We start from the raw sequence: 22,346 nt of genomic DNA, 5'->3' as shown, positions 1-22,346 counted from the left end.
TCAGACAACCAATCACGGCAGCGCATTCCTCACCACGTGAGGGGGAAGATGCTCCACCACCAAACATTTGCAATAACTTTTTTTTTTCTTCTTCTGGAGTTTATCCTCAAACTACCCCCATTTTCTCTTTGACAGAGAGATTGATTTTCTTAAAACCTCATCAAGAAGAAACAATCGGCCGCGTGACTGAGTTTCATAAGTTGTTTGGCTCCTAATCGCAGAAAAAAAAAAAAAAACACCACGTGTTTCGTCAGTTGGAGTTGTTTGATTAGTTTATTTTCTGCCACGACAGTGATGGCGGCCTGTTTCTTCCGTTAACGCTTATTGATTAGTTCCTATCTCCACGTCGCCTCTGTCGGTGATTTCTCAAGCCGTCTTCAACAATGTCGGCTGAACTTATTTGGTTTTAACGAGCCACGTTGTGTCGAACGTTCAGCCCCTAAAACCGCACGTGTTCGTCCGTTGACGCGCGTTCAGGGACGCACGCGCTGATTGCTCTGGCAACCAGGCACGGGACTTGAAGCGGAGGAGCAAACTAACCGGGACCGACCGGCAGCGGCTGATGGAGTTCGAGGAGTCCGGTATCGGGGAGGAATGCGGGGTTTTCGGGTGTGTGGCTGCGGGAGAGTGGCCCACACAGCTGGAGGTGGCTCAGATATTAAGCCTGGGACTGGTGGCGTTACAGCACAGGTAAGTTACGGAAAGTGTAACGTGAGCACCTTTTTTAATTAAACGAACGATGAGCCAGTTAAGACGCCATTTTAAAAAAAAAAAAAATAGTTAACTGTTGTCAACATAGATGAGTTTTTAAAGACCAAACTGGCAACCAGACTTACTTTTTTGGTGCAAAAATGTATTAAGTTTAACTCCTGAGTCAAGTCAGAGAAAAAAAGTTTAGCAAGTCATCTTCGGGCAAAACAGAAAAACAAGTGAAATGGTCGCATTTGTAAAGAAAATAGCGCTTATGTCACAAGTATTTGTTTGCGTCAGTGGAAAAAAATGCATTGTTAAACGCGTGACTCGAGGCAACACAGTACTTCTGTGTACCAGCATAATGTGATTTAAAGCTAGAAAGATTTTAGCTACACTGACAACGAAAATCAGGGATGCTTTAGAGTTTCCCCCAAATTGAGAATGATAAAAGTAACCCTAATCAGTATATTAAAAGGTTGACAGGTACAAATACGTTTTCATTATGGTTCATTCATTATGGAGTTAATTATATTATTAGTACAAAAAATAATGGGGGGGGGGGGGATACCTCTTCAAACCTCCCACAGTACATAAAGTTATACTCAGATTACACTTTAAATGTGCACTGAGTAGTTTAATCAGAGACAAAATATCTATTTAGACTTGTTTTTTGTGCCTAAACAAACTTTGCATTTCATGATAAACTGAACAAACCCACTGACGACACAGTCTGATTGTGTTTCACTGTGTTTATCTCTGGCGGACCCTGCCACCTCTCTAGCTTCAAACAGTGGTCTGGGGACCTTATCTGTGGAGTCAGATATGGGATAGATAAATATTTCAGATTTACTATTGGAATTCCTTCTATTTAACAATATTAATGAGGGACAGAGTTAGAATTTTTAGTATATAGTGCCCCTTTAAATGGATAAATAGTCAAAAAGAAAATAGCAGCAGCATGTCTTATCTGTTCTCCATCAGCCTGTTCTTCAGTTTACCATGCTTGCATAACATTGTACTATCTGTCAGGTGGGATTAGTAGATATTACCTCTCTTTCTGGGGATTGATCAGAGGCCATTGATCGGACTGAGTTGATCTTTATTATGGGGATGTGGTCCTGCTCTTCTTTAAACCAGGCCTTGTCAGCAAAGTCAGAATCGGTGCCAATTTTTTTTGTACTTGTCTGGAGTATGGGGTCTGAAAATGGGAACAAATGCAGGTTTAAATTCAGATGATTATTCTTACATTATCAAATTTGCAAAAAGTGCTAATACTATATATATAATACAACATTTTTGGGCAAGCAGCATCTTCTTTTTTTGGTCTGATGGTTATCATGAGATGTACCTTTTGTCAGCAGTTACAGCAGTACCCTTATCCATAATTTAATTGAATTATCAGGCTCCATCATGGGACTGACTCAGAAATTACACAGGCTGCAGTCAATTCATGTGACATACAAAGTGATTACAGGAGGAGGCACATTTCAGACCTTGATCCACAGCTTTCCTCTTCATCCCTCTGTTTGCTGAATAGGTGCTCTGTTTTTCAGGCCTCGTTTCAGAGGAGCCTGCAAAGAAAATAAAACCATCAGTGATTTCAAGCAAAAATGCTATTCAATATTCTTCGGAACATTGTAAGGATACGTTTAGCTATCATCAAACTTACTTGTGGTGACAAAGCTAGCAATTGATTGTTGATCTGTGGATGGTGGCCAAACTGTCTAATTGACATTTCTACATTTTTATTTAAGTTGCCTGTTAATAAAATGGTCTGAGTGATACAAATGCCTCTTGATAAGATGATGTATACGGTCCAGACCTTTTTTTGTGAAAGGTTCAATAACAGACCCTCATGTTTTCATTTTGTTATCCTCACAAGTATAGGCACACCTTATAACCCTTATGAAAATCAAAAGGTGTATTTCTGTGACCAAATAAGCCCACAAACGCTGCGTAAACTATATTTGGAAGATCATCTTCCTTTACGTATGTACTGCAGTTGTAGCTGGATATACTTTGAGGGAAAAAAGGGAAAAAACTAAGGAACATATATTGTTAGGACCAAACCATGCTCCCTATAAAAACTATTCACAGCCAGGTTGTAAAATGACGTTTCTTGGTTATTTTGGGTGAACCGAACCTTTTGAATATTTCTCTTAATTGTTGAAGTTTGGGGGATCATAACTTGGATTCAAGGAATTGAAACATTTACATTTCATCCATGTGAATTAACGACAGAAACTGAGGATGTAAAGTCAAAACAAAGGTTTTTTTTTGCTGCTATGCATTTCTGCTTCTGTCGGTTACACTCATGGTTTTTGGTATTGATTGTAGAAAGAGGAAAACATGTGCTGTACATGAATGAATAATGATATTGGCTCACTCAATCTGCGCTGTTGATCCAGGCGAAGCTCCTTGACAGTGTTCAGCCTTGGGTCTTCATTGTTTGGCATAACATCGAGACTTACAGATGACACCGAACCAGAACTGGAAGATCTTTCCTCCATCTCTGCCACCAGTGAGGTCACTGAGTTCATCTTTGTCAAATACACATCTACGTGATCACTGTCCTCACAGTCGTCCAACATCGAAAGTCTGCCAGAATCTGCCTGGTTATCTGCAGCTCCTGGGTCATGTGATGAGCCGTTGCTTGTGCGATTCATTATGGCGTCCACCTCATCGTAGAACCTCATAACTCGTCTCCGGTCAGCTTCATCAGTCTTTCCTCTTTGGAGGGAGCGGTAAAGGTACTTGAGGTTTTTGTACTTGGTGTGGCACTGCTTCCAGTCACGTTCAATGCCCTGCTGCATCAGCCTGTTGGAGATCTGGACAAAGATGTCTCTCTTTCTTGTCGAGCTCTCCAGCTGCCTGCACACACGCTCATCTGACCAGACTTGGATTAGCGCTCGCACCTCCAGGTCGCTCCAGTTTCGACCTGTGTCTGATACGGTGACCACGTGGAACTGGTCAGAGCTGGAAGGGTCTGTGATTGTTAGATGGGCATCTGGAATGAATAAAGATCGATCAAGGAAAGAAAAGATTACATATACTGTAGTGTTGCCACAGTACTGGAATTATAACTTGGATATAATCACTTAAAAAATACTCAAAACCATGTTTCCAAAATTGACTCAGTGCTGAGGGTATAAGATTTAAGATTTTCATGAAAAGATAATTAAGATAAGATGTACTTAGAATTGATATTTATTTATATTTTTGACACTAAACACTGATATACTGCAAACTACACTGTGAATTTGATATACCTGATCCTCTCCATTTTCCTTCCAGGTCTCCATCCATATCATAATCATCACTGTTGTCGTCTGAAAATAAAAAAAAAAAAAAAAAAAACACCAAATAAAAAAATGTATTGTTCTGTTAGACTTAAATGCAAAACTACTGTTTTCACCTCAGGCTGAATACATACCATCATCGATTTCAATCACAACTTCACTTTCTGAGGCTGTTGTTTGGGATGATGTTTGTAGCCTCCCTGCTCCCACCTCTCCCTCGTACAACTTCTTCTTCATCTCTGTGGCCCCGTTTTCCAGTCCGCGGTCCAGCAGTATGGCCTCCACCTCATCGAAGAACTTCATGTACTTCCCGGGGCCTCCTGCGCTGCTGCCTCCAGCAGCGTGAGCGCTTTTCGCTGTCTTGTAGTCGTACTTCAAGTTCTTGTATTTTGTTCGACACTGTTTCCAGTTGCGTACCACCCCAAAGTTTCTTTGCATCTGGCGGGCCATCTCCTGGAAGATGGATTTGTTGCGCAGCGTGCACTTCAAGCTCTCTCGAATGTGCCGGTCGGCCCAGACGCACAGCAGCGCTCGCACCTCGTCGTCGGTCCAGTGGCGGCCGCCTTCTTCCACACTGGGGGTGAAAGGAAGAGCCCGATGGATTCGATTCACCATACCTGCACACACATGCACACACTGTTATCTTTGGCTCAAGTCTGATTAAAACAACATGGAGCTTGTATCGAAATGCTTTAATCTAATCTGACTTTAAATGCCTAAAGCAGGTCAAAGCTTTCTGCTAAATCTAGTTCAACATGCTTGTTTATCTGATCTCTATTTGGATTAAATCCTAAAATGTGTTGAGCATTGTTGTGATCATCAGCGTTACAGATGGTGTTGAACCTATGTTTACCTTCCTGCCTTGGGATAGTGACTGAGGAAGGGTAGACTGCTCTTTGTTTACCTTCCACCTCTTCCTCCCAGCCCTCCTCTGGCCTGCCATCCATTCCTGCGCTGTAGTTTGCTGCTGCTGCTGCGTCAGGCTTCCTGCTCTGAAGTCCCAGGCTTCTGCACTTGGCCTGACACTCCCACCAGCTGCGCACAACACTGAGCCTCCTCAGACGCTCTGAGATCAACTCAAATGTGGCTCTACTCTCAGCTACGTGCTGAGCTCCCACCTCGTCCCACACTGACACGAGAGCCAGCACCTCTGCGTCCCCCCACTGCTTCTCCACCGAGCCTTTCTCCTCCACCACCTCCCTATCACCTCCTCTTTGTCTCTCTGCTCCTCTCTCCATGTTTGAGCTGACCTGGAAACGCTTTCTTTTCCCCAATCCGTCTGTCTCTGCTGCCCGGTTCCCTAGGCAACCAGGCGGTTAAGCCTGAAAGCAACGCCTCCATGCAGAAAAGCAGCCTCACCACTGGCTTAAGCTGTGTGCTGAGGAGGCGGGACCAACTGTAATCTGAGAAGCAGCTTGGTAAATAGGCTGAAACTGCAGCAAGGCGACTCTCCCTATATGGCAGCTCCTCAGCCGAGAAGCAGACGTTTCTTTGTTGTTGTTTTTTTTCTTTTTTTTTCCTGTTCCTCCTGACTGCTTCACTGTGCCTGATTTAAACCAGTTTGTTTTGCCTCAAGGCGCATACGAGGCTATAAGAAATGAACAAGATAATTCACGTTGAGTCTTGCAGAAAGAGACTGAGAGATGGTTCACTATGAAGCTCATTTCTCACTGATGTACTTACTGATGTGTTAGACTTCACATGTGATTGTTTGTGTCTACTCAGGGGTCAGGAAAGTGCCGGGTTTGTCACATGTAATGGAGGCAGTCCACCCACATACACAACCCACAAGGTAACATTGTACACAGAGGCATATTTTAACTCACACTCTTCAAACAAAGGTAACAGAGTTAAGCTGCTTTTTTAAAGGGGTGCCATAAATACATGATCATCCTTACAGACACACACAGTTTGACAAATGACGCTTCATTACACTCAGATTGTGTCCCAGTTTCCATCTCTACCACACAATAGCTGCATAGTAGTGCATATTTCCTGTGTTGTTATTTACGCAGACCATGTCACTGAAAACATCTCTCACTAAATCCACTTGCTTTTTTTTTTGTTTTTTTTGTTTTTCAGGGGATGGGATTAGTGAGCACTGCTTTCCCACCCGAGGCTCTTCAGAAGCTGCGCTATGGTAACCTCGGTATTTGTCACACACGCTATTCAACCACAGGGATCTCTGAGCTGCAAAACTGCCAGCCCTTTGTGGTGGATACACTGCATGGCAAGATTGCAGTGGCACACAATGGAGAGCTGGTTAATGCTCATGCACTGCGGAAAAAGGTGCGGATGGTCTCAATAAACTTGGTGCATATCAGTGGCCTATAGTAGGTGGTTAACAGGAATACAGGAAACTAAATGACAACTCAGTGTGCATGACATGTGTTTTAATCATTCACTGTTATGCTTGTATGTGTAATAACAGGAAATAAAACTTCTCTTTATGCAGTATGCTTAGTCAGTTATGTAAATGTGATGTGCAGGTAATGCGCCATGGCGTCGGCCTCTCCACCAGCTCGGACAGTGAGCTCATCACACAACTGCTGGCACTGACTCCACCCATGGAGGAGCTGGACGCACCAGACTGGGTTGCCAGGTCAGTGTGATGATTCGATGCTGCATGAATATTATGTTTTCTTAACTAGAACTGCAGGGAGTCAGATCAATAGTTGTCTTGCCAACTGTTTTGTTAATCAATAAATCGGTTTTAAGGGAAGAAAAGATAGCTTCTTTCAAATATCTTTGGGTTCTGGACAAAGCAAGTCATCTTGTGCTTTGAGAATCACTGGCATTTTTGAACATTTCTGACATTTTTTGACAAAACAAATAATCCGTTAATCAAGAAAATAAACAGATTCATCGTCAATAACAACAGTCCTTCGTTGTCGATCTTTTCTCTATACTGTTCAAATATGGGGTTATTTTTTGGTTTTCTGTTGTAGGATTAAAAACCTGATGATGGAGACCCCCACATCGTACTCACTGTTGGTGATGTTCAAAGATGTTATCTACGCCGTACGCGACCCTTATGGAAACCGGCCGCTCTGCATTGGACGGCTTGTTCCCATTTCCAAACTGCACAGTTCAGGTATCGTCATCATGTTTGTCCTTGAACAAACCTAATTTCTACTACTGATAAGATGGAGGCCTCATGAGTGGTTAATCAGTGCTCAGGCCAGACTATTTTATGTCACAAGCCAGCCTTTGATTTTGTCAGAGGTCAGATGTGTAAGCTGGTTGATTATTAACGTCAATGTTTGACCTTTTGCTCAGGTGATGGAGAGGAGGACACAGAGGGATGGGTTGTGTCATCAGAGTCCTGCAGCTTCCAGTCTATTGGTGCCAGGTCAGTCAGTTATTTTTTTTATTTATTTATTTATTTTTTACCACAGTTGTAATATCTTTTGCATTAAAATGGAAGGAAGTGTTGTGGGTGATGACCATTTTCATGTCCTTCCTGGTGCTCAGGTATTACAGAGAGGTGTTGCCAGGAGAGATAGTCCAGATATCCAGGCATGGAATCAAGACTCTGAGTGTTGTCCCTCGTCCTGAGGGGGACCTCCCTGCCTTCTGCATCTTTGAATATGTATACTTTGCCAGACCAGACTCAATTTTTGAAGGTTTGAATAATGAGTATTGATCAGCTTCTGGAATACTGTTTTTATTTTTGTTTTGTTTTTTTTGTTTTTTTAATAAAAAATTGACATGCTTTTTCTAGGTGGCTGTATTGCATGTTCAGTATTGTGTTCCTGTGTGCTGCAGGGCAGATGGTCTATACTGTCAGGCAACGCTGCGGTCGGCAGTTAGCCATCGAGGCGCCAACAGACGCAGACGTGGTCAGCACTGTGCCAGAGTCTGCAACTCCTGCTGCGCTGGGCTACGCTCAGCAGGTCAGTCTACAAGCTGTCTGCTCCAACTCTGTGATGAAATGCTGTAATACACTCACCTCCTGATGGGTCTCTGTCCTCACTGGTTCTCCTCTTCTTGTCCACTCACAGTCTGGGCTGCCTTATATCGAAGTTCTGTGTAAGAACCGCTATGTTGGGAGAACGTTCATTCAACCAAATACTCGCTTAAGGCAGCTGGGAGTCGCCAAGAAATTTGGAGCCTTGACAGACAACTTTGCTGGAAAACGAGTGGTGTTAATTGATGACTCCATCGTCAGAGGCAACACCATCTCCCCCATTATAAAACTGCTGAAGGAAGCTGGTGCGACTGAGGTGTGTTGACTATGGATGTTACACGCTCCTGCTTAAAAAGGGTTGCAAGATAATTTTGAGGGGAGATGATAAAAAGGACATGAAGGTAGAAAGAAAACATTCATGCTACACAAAATTACATTCTGATATTCCTCTGGTCTTGCTTCTGTCTTGTGATTGACTGACTGAATATTTTTACCTCCTGAAGGCTCATAAATGATTCAAAAATAAGCCAGTGTTCCCTGCTGTGTTTTATAATAGAGGCACCCCAGTTTGCCTGCAGTAAAAAGCATCTGCACTGCATCTGAGTGTGCACACTAAATTGTACAATAAAGGAAACGTACTTAATGAGTGAACCAGCCGTTTAAACTGTGCGACTCAGTCCAGCAGGTGATTGATTGATTGATTGATTGATTGATTGATTGATTGATCACAGTGAAGGTTCACTTTGTTGTAATAAATCAGAGCAGCATGTTGACAGCAATGTCGAGTAGACAAGGAAGACCCTGTCCAGACATACACATGTACCTCTTAAACAGTTTTACTAGGCATTTTGGCCCATTTATACATGTAAACAGCGTTTTAGGTTACTGGAAAATAAGGACATTTTTGAAAACTCCTTTAAGCGTGAAGATATTCAGAAATACGACAAACAGACACTTTTGGAAATGATGTCACACATTTATCATTGGCTAATATGAACTCTGGAGTATGTGTTATGATAGTGTGGAGTATATTAGTTTGCACATTTGTACAGAATGGATGTAATATCTACATTTAGAGAGATACAGACACTGAAAGGACACTAATGGAAGAGAGTTACAAATCTGGCTGTTGACATTTTAAAAACGAAAGAAAGAAAATAACATTATCCGTAAGGTTTCTGTGAAGTGCAGTGAAGATGCCTCATCATTAAAGCAGCATTTTGTAGACATTTACATTTTGTGCTATTTTGAATCCCCCAACCATTAGTATAACGTCTAAGCTGCTATTTTGAGGTAAAAATAAATAATTCTACATCAGTATTTTGTACAACTAAGCAATCAACAAGTATACGTTTTCATACATGTGTGCTTAAACAGTCATGTGATTTGCATTTTTTTATAAGAGATTATTTCTGAAACGGGGTTAAGAAGATTATATCTGTCATTTTTGTAAACACGTCATGATAAAGTATTTTCTCCTCCACAGGTCCACATCAGGGTGGCTTCTCCTCCCATCAGGTACCCCTGCTACATGGGCATCAATATTCCAACCAAGGAGGAGCTCATCGCCAACAAGCCCGAGTTTCAGGACATTGCTGGATACATTGGTAAGGACTAATGTGGCAGAACATCTCAATGTTCAGTCGGTGTCCCTCGATCTCACTTCCTCGTTGTGGCTTTATAGTCGGTAATAACACATGACCGTGTCCTGCAGGTGCCGACAGCGTCAAGTATCTGTCTGTGGAGGGCCTGGTATCAGCAGTCCAGGAGGGAATCACCTCCATCCAGAACGACAAGATGATCAGCTCCAGTAACAAGTCCAGCAAGAGAGTGGGCCACTGCACAGCCTGCCTGACTGGGAAATATCCAGTGGAGCTGGAGTGGTAACTGGTGCTCCAACGCCAAGACCGCTCATCGTTACAGGAGCCACACTGTGGATTCACTGCAAGCTCCAAAAGCAGATACATGTGAATATGTTCTCTGTAACGTGGAAACAGTGTGGTCCAACATCTCAGTATTGTTGTCAGGGACAGAAGAGATGTGTTTAATATGCAACCACTACTTTATAATTTCTCTTTAGATTGTCTTTATCATGTTTAGATCCACTCGATCTCACTTGAGTTGAAAATGTTGCTCTTGATGACCTCCAGTGGTTGCTGTCTCTCCTAGCTGCAGTGACTTAGCAGTCTAGTGTTTGTTTACTACGTCCTGATTACTGCTGCATGTCTGACCACACAACACAGATGCTTTTGAAGATTGTAAATGTATTTTCATAAAATCTTAAAACATAGTTTCACATTCCAAGCCTGAACCACAGTCAGAAAAAAAAACGCACAAGGCTGGTGACCAAAACATGAAATTGTCTTTATTTTCCTTAACAAGTGTACTTTTCTACCTTTAACTTGACCTCTTTTGAGTGTGGCTGTTTGGAATATTTTTTTTGGGTTTCTTAACTTTGAGCATTACATGAATATATTTGAAAAGTTAAATAAACAGAAACTGCATTAAGAATTCATTTTTCTTCAGAAAGTTCATTTTCACATGACACAATATACAATTATTACATTTTAATAATGAACAAGTATTAAAAATAAACATTACACTGTTAACATTTAGTTATTGAACATCCAAGGGTGCAACCCACAGTCATGCACACTTCACAGATGGCATCAAATGTACAAAAAAACATAACATTAAAAAGAGGAACCCAAGCCATGACCATTTATATCTTTAAAGGGAAAGTTCACTCATTAATTAAAATTGAGTCATTTACCCATCCCCGTGCCTTGAAAGCTAGGTATAGTTTCTTATTCCTCAGAACATTTCTGCTTCACAGAAAAGCAGCTTTTTTAAACAACTAGATGGGGACTTGTCTTAAAATGAAAAAAAGAACATGGAATGGCCTTCAGATCTGAAACTGATTTGAAAAGACGTGATTTACACCATTTTCAAACCCAAATTTTACCGCAGCTACTTAGCTAAAGCGTTAGCACCCACCCTGTCTGAAGAGGGTGTAAGAGCTCCGCTGCACGTTTATGGCATAAATAACGTCTTATCAATTAAATTCAGGATCTCCGGGCTTCTAGATATTTGGATTTTGCCGAACATGCTGAAATGATTAGAAGAATGCTGTTTATTTCTTTGTTGCTCCAGTTTTGTGGATTATGAAACTTCACTTGATTTTCCATCTGCACGAAGATGTGAAGTAAATGACTGATTTTTCATTTTTGGGTGAAGTGTTCCTTTAACATGTCACAAAAGTTGCAGTTTAAAATCATTTCCTGAGCTCATGCTGCTCACGCCAGCTGAGGGACACAATTGCTTCCCTTTTGATTGTCACGTGTAATTTACACCAACATTTGTATCAGAAACCTCACGCTGCTACATACTGATATTTGCTACATGACAGTAGTTGCCCACAGCGATACTTGTTTGAGGACAGGCTGTTGTTCTCCCTGTTCACCACCATTTTCTGCAAAAGTTTGGGAGGAAAAGAGAGTTATTACACAGGTAATGCTGTAGGACCAATACTGTACTGAATGTGTCATAAATTACCTCGGGGATCGGCTGTAGGTCATGTTGCTTTCAAGTGAACTTCCTGTTGAATGAATAATTATGATTAAAAGGAACCTGATGAAGTATTCAGCATTTTGAAAAGCAGGACATCATTTAAAGAAGAAGCTCACCCAGGCTGGAACAGTCAGCTGCAGATAAATCGCGGCCTCGACTCATCCAGGTCTCCTGATGTGGGTCTGCTGAGCGCTGCTGGCTGCTGTATCTTTGAAACAGGCTGCGTTTACTCGGGCTGAAGGAGAAGCGATCTTGAGACAGCTCATTTTCAGACGCAGAGAGACGGCACCTCAGCATCTGATGGCGTCTGGACCCCGGCGAGGAATACTCGTCCCTGGGGCGTTTCGACTGGGGATGGCAGTCCCAGCTCATCACCCTGTGGCGTTTCCTCAGGAGGGAGCGGTGTGGTGACAAGGCGAGGGCGGCCAGAGCTGAGGAAGAGTGGCCTCTGCTGGCCTCGGAGCTTCTAGCGCAGTAACGGCACAGAGCCCCCTTAAAGGGAGATGATTTGTCTTGGCAGACAAACTTGTGGTAGAGTTTTATAAAGTCCTCGTCAATTTTCTTCGGCAAGTAGGAGACATGGGTCGACTGTAGGATGGAGGAGTCGAAGGAAAGATGCCGACGGAGCCTGTGGCGTTCTCCTGCTGCTGACTGAGGTGAGGGCAGCTGTGGCTGCAGGGGACGATGGGAGTCTTGAGCGTAAAGCATCCTTGGTTGCACAGTTGGCTTGAGTGGAGAGGAGAGGGATGTAGACAAGGATCTGCGCCGCGTGGGCACTCTGGAAACACTTTCCACAGACTGTGCACTGGGGCTTCTGGAGAACGGTGATCTAATGAGGCCGGCTAACATTCTTGCTTTTAAGGGACTCTTCCTGACTGGGGAACGATAGATGTCTTGTCTCTCTTGTGATGCACACATGGACCAAACATCAGTCTGCGGTGAGGGTGCAGCGAGAGACAGTCTTTTTGACCTGAGAGACAGGTCTAAGGATGCTTTTGCCGTGGGATAGAAAGGTCGTGAGGGGCTGACAGCGTAAGCGAACGGCTGTTCTGACACATCAAAAGTCTCATTTAGCGAGAAATCTTTCGGTTTATAGGTCTCAGAGGAATCAGAGAAGTCCATGACGAGGACAGGCTGGTGCTGTGAGCCTCTCATCCTCCTGGGAGACTGATGATGTGTCTGCCAATCATTCGCACTGGTCATTTTCATCGAGGGAGACCGAGGGGTAGCATCAGCCTCCAGGTACTGGATTTTCACAGGGCTGTTCAAAGTCTCATTGAGCAGCGTATTGCTGATTGTCTTATTTGGATCGCCCCGTCTCCGCGTTACGACGAAGGTGTTATTAACGCTTCTGTTCGGCTTCTGTCGCCATCTGCGGTACCTCTTCAGCACCGAGCCAGCGGCATCGGAGACGTGCTGTCGATGCCAGGCCTTCCCTATTCGACTGATCATGCTGGGGTAGAGGTCCACCAGAGAGCTGCCGTGACTTCTCAGAGACATTTCGAGGTCTTCATCGAGGTCCTCAGGCAGGAGCTCAGAAAGGCTCCTCTGTGTCTCATCCAACGAGCTCACGGTCAGATGAGTTGTGTGACTTGAAGCCATCTCTGTAGGACGCAAAGGGTAGAAAAAGTTATATGACCGGTGCTTCTGCCATTTTACGGTTTAAAGTTGTGCCTATTGCGTTCATGGTCTTACCAGGATTCTCCAAGAACTGAGCAGAGGAAACACAACTCTCCACTGCGTCACCATCTTCATACGTGAAGTCCAACTGTTGTAAATAAACCTCGATTAACTTGATATATACAAGAATGTCAGGACAGAAATGTTGAAATAAATACAGCACATTTACCTGAGAGTCTCCTGTAATGTCCTGGTCTGTGGTGGACAAAAGTATTCAGATTAATATACACACAACCTTTAAACATTCCTGTGAGTCTCTGCTCTGGTTTGAAGTTCTGGATACTTACATCTCAAGGAGTCGTCTCTCACATCTGTCAGGCTCTGAGGAGGGGAGAAATGTTCCATCAGAACCGCTTTACATAAACTTATCATCTGAATTCAGACAGGGTATTGTTACGGCGACACAAACCTGTGATTCCAGCTTGTTCATCTCCATTCTTGACTGTTGCATGTAGCCTTCAAGGGCTTCATCAAAACAAAAAGTCGGGAGAAATAACACACAATGAGACCACATGACAACTACTGAACTGCAGAGACAAGAATATCACTGACTGGCTGTTTAAATTCAGTGGATGCAAAAAGTATAATGCAAAATAAAGATACCTCCAGAATTTATTAATGTAGTTTTGGGGAAGACATTTTATTCAGAAGAGAGATCTCCACCTAAACAAACAAACTCTCTTTGTTTTCATGACTGAATAAACAAACTGGGCTTAAAGGGAAAATGTTTATGTGGCGGACCCTGCCACCTCATTTTCCACCAGCTTGTTTATTCAATTAGGGAAAAAATAAATATTTGCGTGTTTGTGTTATGACCTCATTTATACTGTAACGCTATATTTCCACACGCCATTAACGTCAATCGTTAGCTAACGTTAACGTCATGTTACAGTGACAGTTTCTTGTTTCATAAAAGTGGCAGAAACAGCGTTCAGATCGCTTTGTAGTCACTTACCTCGGAAATTTATGTTGTTGATGTCCACCTCCATCCCCCCGTGTTGGTACTGAGGCTTTGAGTACTGTTGAAGGGCAGAAGTACGTTAAGCAAACTCAGTTGATCACATATTTACAGTTTAACTCATCGTAAGCTAACGTTAGCTACTTCATGCTAACAGTGCCGATATTTTCATCAACACACCTTTTCTGCGATTCGGTCCAGTGACATTTTGAAGGCAAGGCTATTCCTTTGCAGTTGGTCTTTTAAAAACAGGTCCATATTTCACACAAAACACGTTTTTTTTTTCTTGTTGTTGATAGATGATGGAAGTGGCAGGCTAACGGGTCCAAACACACGGCGCTTAAAGTTCAAAATTCTTTCGTCACAAAATAAAGACAGATGATTGGACAGGAAGCGTACGGTGCATTCAATTCTGCTGGGAAATTATACTTTCAAAGATAAAAAGTTAGAAGTCGATTAAAATTCAAAACGTCGCAAATAAAATATAAACACCAAGGTTTGAATAATCTAGTGCGGAGTCAAACATCTGTGTAAATCATATTAAAAGGGGGATGTGCCCTATGTCAGCATAATGTCGTGTAACAACAATAACTCGACAGAAATTTGTTGACACATAAAACATCATACACGTGCCTGAAACACACAATCTTGTCCCGATAATCTGTTTCGACAAATCAGAAAAACAATTACCCCTAAAATGCTATGTTTTTTGGTCCGTTACCGTTGTTATGCCTGATAATAATACCAAAGATTTGACGACATCGGGGTGAACGAGTATTATAGTAGCAAGTGAAATACTCATGGCTGTCTGAAACGTCATCTCCACGCGACAAACAGTATGTCTAACGTGAGACTCCCTCACACAGCCACGGGTCTGCACTGGATGTAAACAAACCATCATTCATGTGGATTAAAACGTCAGTATGGCCGCTCGGACGCTGCAGCAGCTCGTAGCCGCCGCCGCCTCTCTGCACCCCGACCGGGCAGCAGTGACATATGACGGCGGGGCCGCCTCGGAGAGCCCGGCGGTGTCCCTGCTGTACAGAGAGCTGGTCGAACTGGCAGGTGAACTCGCTCTTATTCTGCGGAAGAACTGCTCGTCCAATAACGGCGTGATTGGGCTGTGCTGTGGCGATGATTTGTTCATACCTGTCTGGATTCTGGGGTGAGTTCACTGTAGTCACGAGTAAATTAATACAGTGTATGTGGCCTGAATAGCTTCCAGTGTCATATCAAATGAGTCATGTTGATTGTCTGTGTAGTATGAAGATCTGTACCATGTTGCCTTGCAGGATCCTGCAGTCACCTGCTGCTTATGTCCCACTGGACCCAGAAGCTCCAGGACTCCTCTCAGCCAGAGTCATGACCCGGTGTCACCTCCAGTACTGTGCTGTGAAGACTGACGTCCTGCAGGTAGAATATTTCAGGCTTTGCTAATCTGTTAATGTTAAAGACTAACTGTGTAAATGCAATATTTGATCAAAAATCTTTAAGACTTCCTGCTTTCTGTAACCACTGATTTTCTGGACTATGTGTTTGTGGTTAAACACGTTATTTAACAATATGCATGATGTGAGCACAACATGAAATATAATAGATCTGGTAATCCAGGAACAATTTAACATGTGATTGTACTTTAGTGGGGCAAATTCCCTCACAAGCACTCACTTAACCTTGAATAAATCATATTAACGTGGTATGGATCAGAGCTGTAAAAAGTAGTCGGATGAAGTATTATTTGTTCGAAGGAAAGTTATGAAAATCGCACTGGATTACATGAGGGCATCATTTCCTGAGAACCCTGCATTTGTGCGAAGGCAATTTAAATCCAGTGCTGGAGAGGCGGACTCCGCCACTAACAGTGGCTACTGCTGGAAAAAAGCCAACCATAAAAGTAGAGCTGCAAAGATTAGTTAGTATATTTTTCAGTGGATTGAAACAAAAGAATCGGCAATTATTTTGACAGTCCATTCATCATTTCAGTCACATTTCAAGGTAAAGGCTACTTAAATGTGGCTACTTACTTTGTGTCTTTTTTTGTCATTTATGGTGATAAATAATGACTCTTTCAGTTTTGGACTGCTAGTTGGACAAAGATGCAAGCATAAGATGACTTTGGCCTCTAGGAATTAAATGAATAATCAGCTAATCATAAAAATAATCTGGAAAATAATCGCTAATGAAAATAATCATCAGTTACAGCCTTTCTACAAATGCATCAAAAGCCTGAGTGCAATCAGAAATCTGCGTATGTTGAATTATAGTTTATACAGCATGTTTTTATCCGATAAAGTCAGATGTTCGTTGTTTTTCCTCTGTATGAATATTCACACGGACCTTCTCTCTCCCATCAAGAGATTCCAGGCTGCTCTGGTCGAACACACATCTGTGGAGGTTTGTGTGGTTTTGCCAAAGTTCAGACTAACCGTGGTAAAAGTCCAGCACAAGGGAGGAGCAGAACAAGCTGGAGTTCAGTCAGCAGGTGGTGCTGCTCTCCGTGAAGCAGCTGCCGTGTTCGAGGAGGACGAGCAGAGAGACTTGGCGTATGTGCTGCACACATCTGGAACCACTGGCCTTCCAAAGATCGTGAGGGTGCCACACAAGTGCATACTCCCCAACATCCTGCATCTGAGGTGAGTTTTTGTACATTTTCGTCTCTGTAATGTCATTTTGAGACGTGATATTTGACACATTTGATTCGCTCGGCTCAGATCTTTGTTCCAGATGAGCGCAGACGATCTGGTTTTCCTCGCCTCGCCTTTAACCTTTGACCCCTCCGTGGTGGATATGTTCCTGGCCTTGTCGTCCGGGGCTCAGCTCCTCATCATCCCCACTGTGGTCAAGAAGATGCCCCGTCGACTGGCTCAACTCCTGTTCACGGACCACAAGACGACTGTCCTGCAGGCAAGTGGGAGGGAACGGTGCTTGTCTTGGAGGACTTTCTGCTCACTAAAACGTGGTGTTTCCTTCTTTCCACAGGTCACGCCGACGCTGCTCGTCCGCTTCGGCCACCGTATCCTAAAACAGGAAGTGTTGTCACCGGGCTCCTCGCTGCGGGTGTTGGCTCTGGGCGGAGAGGCCTGCCCCTCGCCAGCTCTGCTGAGGAGCTGGAGGCACGAGGACAATAAAACTCAGATTTTTAATATCTACGGTATCACAGAAGTGTCCTGCTGGGCCTGCCTCTACGAAATACCAGAGTCTGTACTGAAGTCTAGCAACAAGTGAGTGTTTCCTGCCTAAAATGATTTATTGAATGTTCTTGTTAATCAAGCTGCAGTCAAGTAAACATGATGTGTCTTTCAGCTCGGCGTCCTCGGTGCCTCTTGGGACTCCCCTGATGGACACAGCGGTGGAAGTGCGAGACGAACATGGCCGTGTCGTCACAGAGGGAGAGGGACAGGTGTTCATAGGTGAGAACGATCTCATCGACAAACACATGCGTACAAATCTGATTTTCAGCTGACAAAATTCACATAAATCCCTTACGATCGTTGGTGCAGGAGGGGAGGACAGAGTGTGTCTCCTGGATGACGAGGAGACCGTTATCGCCGGGACGATGAGAGCCACTGGAGACTGGGTGAACGTTAGAGACACACAGCTGCACTACCTGGGACGGAAAGACCGGCTTATCAAACGCCACGGCAAGCGGGTCAACTTGGACAGCCTGCAGCAAGTAAGATGCTTTTATTATAACCATAACCCGGTCCAATCCCAGATGCATGAAACACAAGAATATAAAAATGTGAATTGCTCAAATACAATAAATGAGATAAGACAAGAAGGAAAGAGTTGTAGCAACAATAATCAATAAGTACACCCAGATCCCAGTATTATTTATATTATCTGAAAGACAGAAAGATCGATTGTGTCTTTAAACACTGGGGCTTGAAGTTAAAAGGTTTACACTAAATGTAAAATAACCAGCTGTACATATTATTGTGTCTCTGCTCCCACAGATCATCCTGGGCCTGCCTCAGGTGGAGGCCTGCGCCGTCGGGCTGCACGAAGGCTCGCGGCTGCTCGCCTTTGTCGTGACGTCCACATCTGGAGACCAGAGAGCAGATTCTCCTCTCACATCTGTGCAGCAGCACGCGGAACAGACACCCGCGGCCGAGCGTCGCGAAGGCCTCCCCTCTTCTGCGAGGCGCCGCCAGGAGGAGACTGACGCTGCAGATGGAGATCTGAGCGGACTCATCCTGAGCCAGCTGTCCCTGCTGCTGCCGTCGCACAGCGTTCCAGACACGCTGGTGCCGGTGCCGGCCTTATGTCTGACTCCTCATGGTGAGCATAGCCGTCCACACACAGCCGTCCCTGAGGAGGGTTTGGTTCCATGACTGGTTTCAGTTATCCGTATGTTTGTTTTATGGCAGGAAAAGTAGACATGGAGGCGCTGATGAACATATACCAGAGGCAGAGACGGTACTTAGAGTGTGATTCTTCACGGACAGACGTCACCAAACTAAAGCAAACGCTTCTGTCACTGTGGCAGGTATTCCACTACATAATCACAGTATAACTACTGACACTGACTCAGTTTGTTTCTTGAACGCTTCTTAACTCTATTATCTGTCAACAGGAAACTCTCGGTCTTCCCAAAGATGCGACCGTCGATGAGGAATCCAACTTCGTGTTGAGCGGAGGAGACTCTCTGAAGGCGCTGCACCTCTGCGAGGACATCCTCACAGCTGTGGGCGTAAAGTCACCGGAGCTCTTGGAGGTTTTACTTGACGGGACCTTCTCTGATGTTCTGCGCCATGTTGCGAGGGTCGTGCTGACTCTGCCGCTGGACAACAGCCGGTCAGCGCTGCCCGAGGCCCGGAAACGCCTGAATGATGCTCCTGTTGTGGCACCAGCGAAGAGAGAGCGCACCGAGTCCACAGCTGCAGAGGAGATGTGGGCTGTTAAAGTTATAAGACGAGCAGGTGGGCAGACGGACCTGAAGCTCAGAAATCCAGAGACACATACAAGCTTCCAGGCCGATGCGCGCTGTGTTGGTGCTCTGGGCCTCAGTCTGAGCTGGTCCTCAGACACAGGCAGGTGTGTGGACGCGTCCCCGGTTCTTCTAGTGCAAAGCAGAAACGATCAGAGGTCAGACGAAGGTACAACGACGGTGTTCATCGGCTCCCACTCTCACAGGATCCAGGCTTTAGACCTGACCACCGGGAGTCTTCTGTGGGAGCGAGTTCTCGGAGACAGAATCGAAGCGTCGGCAGCTGTGTCTCGCTGCGGGAGCCTCGTGGTTGTAGGTCAGTGTCAGAGCTTTCTAGTGCTCTGTGAACACATTTGACCGTATGTTATCGGCCTTTTAAGAATTAGTTTTTGTTGTTTCAGGTTGCTACGACGGCTGTGTGTATTTCTTGTGCGCTGCGTCCGGGAAGACTCGGTGGGTGTTTAAGACGGGGGACGCTGTGAAGAGCTGTCCTGCTGTGGATCCCCTCACAGGTCTGGTGATAGTGGGCTCACACGATGGGCACGTTTACGCCATGAATCCAGAGGTGAGTGCGATCAATATTTGAAAAGAGACCTATTGTGTTTTTTCTTTATTCTATTTTCCTCCAGTGTGTTTTATAGATTCTTGCAGAGGTGAAAGATCTTTAGCTCCATCAGAAGCTCCTCTCTCCCACAGAAAAAACAGCTCTCGACGTCACCACGTCACCATGTTGCACACTTTGTCACGTCAGAATAGATTTATCACAGCTGTGCTGGCTCAGGCGGGTGTGAGCTGACCAATCAGAGGAGCGACTGGGTATTCAGGAGGGGGGAGGCACTGAACAGAATACAGTGTGAGAAAACTGATGTGTTTTTTTGTGCGTTAAAGCATGTAAACATATTCTAGTGGTTACCCAAAATAACATTATGAACTTGAAAATTAGCTTAAGATGTCTCGTTCAAAACTTTTATTTTGGAATCAAACAACGGCGGCCTCTCTACGGTTTCTCAGCACGTCACATGTGGGAACTGTTAACTCGCCACATGCAACAAATCAATTTTATTATTCTTTTTTTTTTTTCCAACCAGATGAACCAGATAAAAGAAAAACCCAAGCCCCAAATACATAAACAAAAAACTCACATTGTTCACAAAATACTCCAAACTATAAACACGTGCTTTGCTGTGTAGTTCGCCTCTCATTGTACCGACACACTGACGTTGTCTGTCAACAAACTGTAAAATAGTGAGAATGGCTGTGCTGCAAAAAGTGACACAACGCTGCTACAAATGCACCACAAAGTGCTCCATGTTCAGTTTGTGTTAAAGGTCAGAAAGTGTTGATTCTGTGTCTGGAAAAAAAACAATCTGTGTTGTTTTTTTCCCACGAGAATCTCCCTCGAGGGTTTGCAGGAAACTTTTAAAGTTTTGGTTTGATGCTGTTCTATGTTTGGGGAAACAGCTGTATTGTAAAACAGGAACAGAACAAGATGCCCCGCAGAACAATTTACAAGTTCTTTTATGACCACAACTGCGGTCCTGAAGGACACGTGCTATTTGTTCTCTGAAACATGGGCTGTGATTTCCACCTTGTTTATAAGGTTTCATTGAATTTTTATCACCTGTTTTATTCATCATGTTTTCTGGTCCATCAGTCAGCCTTTTACGTGTTAAATAGAAATTAATTGTCTTTAATAAATTGTCAGGCTCCTGAGCTACACTCATGTACTCCTCCTAATATTTGTTATCTAACCCAAACCAATAAATCAATGTATACTGTGTGCTCTGTGTTTTTTAGGTGGAGCAGTGTGTGTGGAGGCGTCACTGTGGGGGTGGAGCTGTGTTTTCCTCCCCGTGCCTCAACGCCTCCCTCAGGCAGCTGTATGTAGCTTCACTGGGGGGTCATCTGCTGTGTCTCCACCCTGTGAGTACGGAGCATAACAACCTTCGTCATCTTTGTTCGCTCATGTTGTTGCACTTCGCTGTCTGATGAGCGCGTCTCTGGTCTCAGGACAGCGGAGAGGTCCTGTGGTCGCACCGCAGAGACGTCCCGTTCTTCTCGTCACCGAACGGCTCCTCTGGCCACGTGATGATCGGCTCGGTGGACGGGAACATCTGCTGCCTCAGCGACGCAGGCGAGCTGGTGAGAAACATCCACCGTGCACCGAGTTGTCGTATTTTTTAAAAAGTAATTTGCGCGACCGTCAAATTATTCATGTTGACACAAGTCAACTCACAGGAAATGATGCACTGTTTTCTCCAACTCTCCTCACTACATTTATCAGATGCTTTTGTCCAAAGTTACAGTAATTCATAAATACATTCATACACTGATGATGGTGGTTGTCATGCAAGTTGCCAACCGGCACATCAGGAGCAGTTTGGGGTTCAGTATCCTGCCCAAGGACACTTCGACATGCAGACTAGGGTAATCGACCCAGCGACCTTCCAATGACAAGACGCTGGCTCTACATCTGAGCCACAGCTGTCGTGTTTCTGACAAGAGTAGAATTTTGGGAGTCCAAACACTGCACCTTCTGTTGCCACCACCAAGGACAGCCAAAGATATTTTAAAAAGCTGTCATATTTCAGCGTGTGCCTCTTTTCTTCTCTGCAGGTTTGGCAGTTTTTAACAAAAGGACCCGTCTTCTCCTCTCCGTGCGTCACGCCGGACCAGCAGAGAGTTCTGTGTGGATCGCACGACGGCCGCCTGTACTGTCTGAACTGTGCCGACGGCTCTTTGGTCTGGACTTTCCAGACCACGGGGAAGGTGTACTCCAGTCCGTGTGTGTTCGACGGCTCCGTTGCGGGCAGGACGGGGACTCTGGTGGCCGTGGCGTCCACAGACGGCGCGGTGTGGATCCTGGACGGACTGGACGGACAGAAGCTGGCCTCCTTCACTCTGCCTGGGGAGCTGTTTTCATCCCCGGTGGTGTGGAGGCGCTCCCTCGTCGTCGGGTGCCGCAATGACTACGTGTACTGTTTAAAACTGACTCTCAAAGAAGAAACAGAGGGATAAAAACGCATTTTTGTACTGATTTTATAATAAACACTGATGACTTTTGTATCTGTGTCAGAGCAGAGCTTTGGGAAACCAACGTTAATTAAAAGTTCAGCGGAAATAATGAGACCACGCTCTCAGTTCAGACATCAGTATTTAATTTACATTATTCATAACATTTTGTGTCTCTTTAAGAATTTTTCTCATGAATATCTCTAAGTGGGACAAAAAAAAGTGCAAATAATACCAAACATTTTCCTTGTTACATATAACACTGCGCACACTACACTATTGTGCACGACCGAC

At 44.3% G+C, this 22,346-nt stretch overlaps 4 protein-coding genes across 6 annotated transcripts; 2 read left to right on the top strand and 2 right to left on the bottom strand.

Moving 5' to 3' along the window:
• Positions 1–110: 110 nt before the first annotated feature.
• Positions 111–10,413, top strand: ppat (phosphoribosyl pyrophosphate amidotransferase). Of its 2 annotated transcripts, XM_037115953.1 has the most exons (11): positions 114–690; positions 5,718–5,784; positions 6,075–6,281; positions 6,482–6,594; positions 6,941–7,086; positions 7,272–7,344; positions 7,467–7,618; positions 7,761–7,888; positions 7,997–8,218; positions 9,389–9,509; positions 9,617–10,413. In XM_037115953.1, the coding sequence occupies exons 1-11, from the start codon at positions 563–565 to the stop codon at positions 9,787–9,789; spliced, it is 1,530 nt and encodes a 509-aa protein (XP_036971848.1). In that variant the 5' UTR covers positions 114–562; the 3' UTR covers positions 9,790–10,413. The 2 variants fall into 2 exon arrangements, with proteins under 2 accessions (XP_036971849.1, XP_036971848.1); XM_037115954.1 differs by lacking the exon at positions 5,718–5,784 and having other exon boundaries at positions 111–690.
• Positions 770–5,699, bottom strand: LOC119029246. 2 transcript variants are annotated; one of them, XM_037115951.1, is made up of 6 exons: positions 4,846–5,699; positions 4,127–4,609; positions 3,963–4,022; positions 3,080–3,700; positions 2,187–2,264; positions 770–1,891 (listed from the first exon to the last, which is right to left on the bottom strand). In XM_037115951.1, exons 1-6 carry the CDS (start codon positions 5,228–5,230, stop codon positions 1,719–1,721), a joined length of 1,800 nt encoding a protein of 599 aa, XP_036971846.1. In that variant the 5' UTR covers positions 5,231–5,699; the 3' UTR covers positions 770–1,718. The 2 variants fall into 2 exon arrangements, with proteins under 2 accessions (XP_036971846.1, XP_036971847.1); XM_037115952.1 differs by having other exon boundaries at positions 4,897–5,699.
• si:dkeyp-117h8.4 (uncharacterized protein LOC572032 homolog) lies at positions 10,246–14,472 on the bottom strand. The gene is made up of 9 exons (XM_037115950.1): positions 14,291–14,472; positions 14,108–14,171; positions 13,562–13,617; positions 13,440–13,473; positions 13,322–13,347; positions 13,168–13,240; positions 11,589–13,076; positions 11,458–11,500; positions 10,246–11,374 (listed from the first exon to the last, which is right to left on the bottom strand). Exons 1-9 carry the CDS (start codon positions 14,366–14,368, stop codon positions 11,362–11,364), a joined length of 1,875 nt encoding a protein of 624 aa, XP_036971845.1. The 5' UTR covers positions 14,369–14,472; the 3' UTR covers positions 10,246–11,361.
• Positions 14,473–14,923: 451 nt separating this feature from the next.
• aasdh (aminoadipate-semialdehyde dehydrogenase) lies at positions 14,924–22,167 on the top strand. The gene is made up of 14 exons (XM_037115949.1): positions 14,924–15,275; positions 15,403–15,523; positions 16,466–16,743; positions 16,822–17,014; positions 17,090–17,331; positions 17,414–17,520; positions 17,611–17,783; positions 18,067–18,391; positions 18,481–18,599; positions 18,687–19,356; positions 19,442–19,605; positions 20,838–20,963; positions 21,051–21,182; positions 21,657–22,167. Exons 1-14 carry the CDS (start codon positions 15,034–15,036, stop codon positions 22,056–22,058), a joined length of 3,294 nt encoding a protein of 1,097 aa, XP_036971844.1. The 5' UTR covers positions 14,924–15,033; the 3' UTR covers positions 22,059–22,167.
• The last annotated feature ends 179 nt before the right edge of the window (positions 22,168–22,346 follow it).

Source organism: Acanthopagrus latus, chromosome 11, assembly GCF_904848185.1.
Source record: "Acanthopagrus latus isolate v.2019 chromosome 11, fAcaLat1.1, whole genome shotgun sequence".
In the NCBI taxonomy this organism is placed as follows: Eukaryota; Metazoa; Chordata; class Actinopteri; order Spariformes; family Sparidae; genus Acanthopagrus; species Acanthopagrus latus.
Note: the sequence above shows the minus strand (reverse complement) of the source record. Positions and strands in the feature narration are given on the sequence as shown.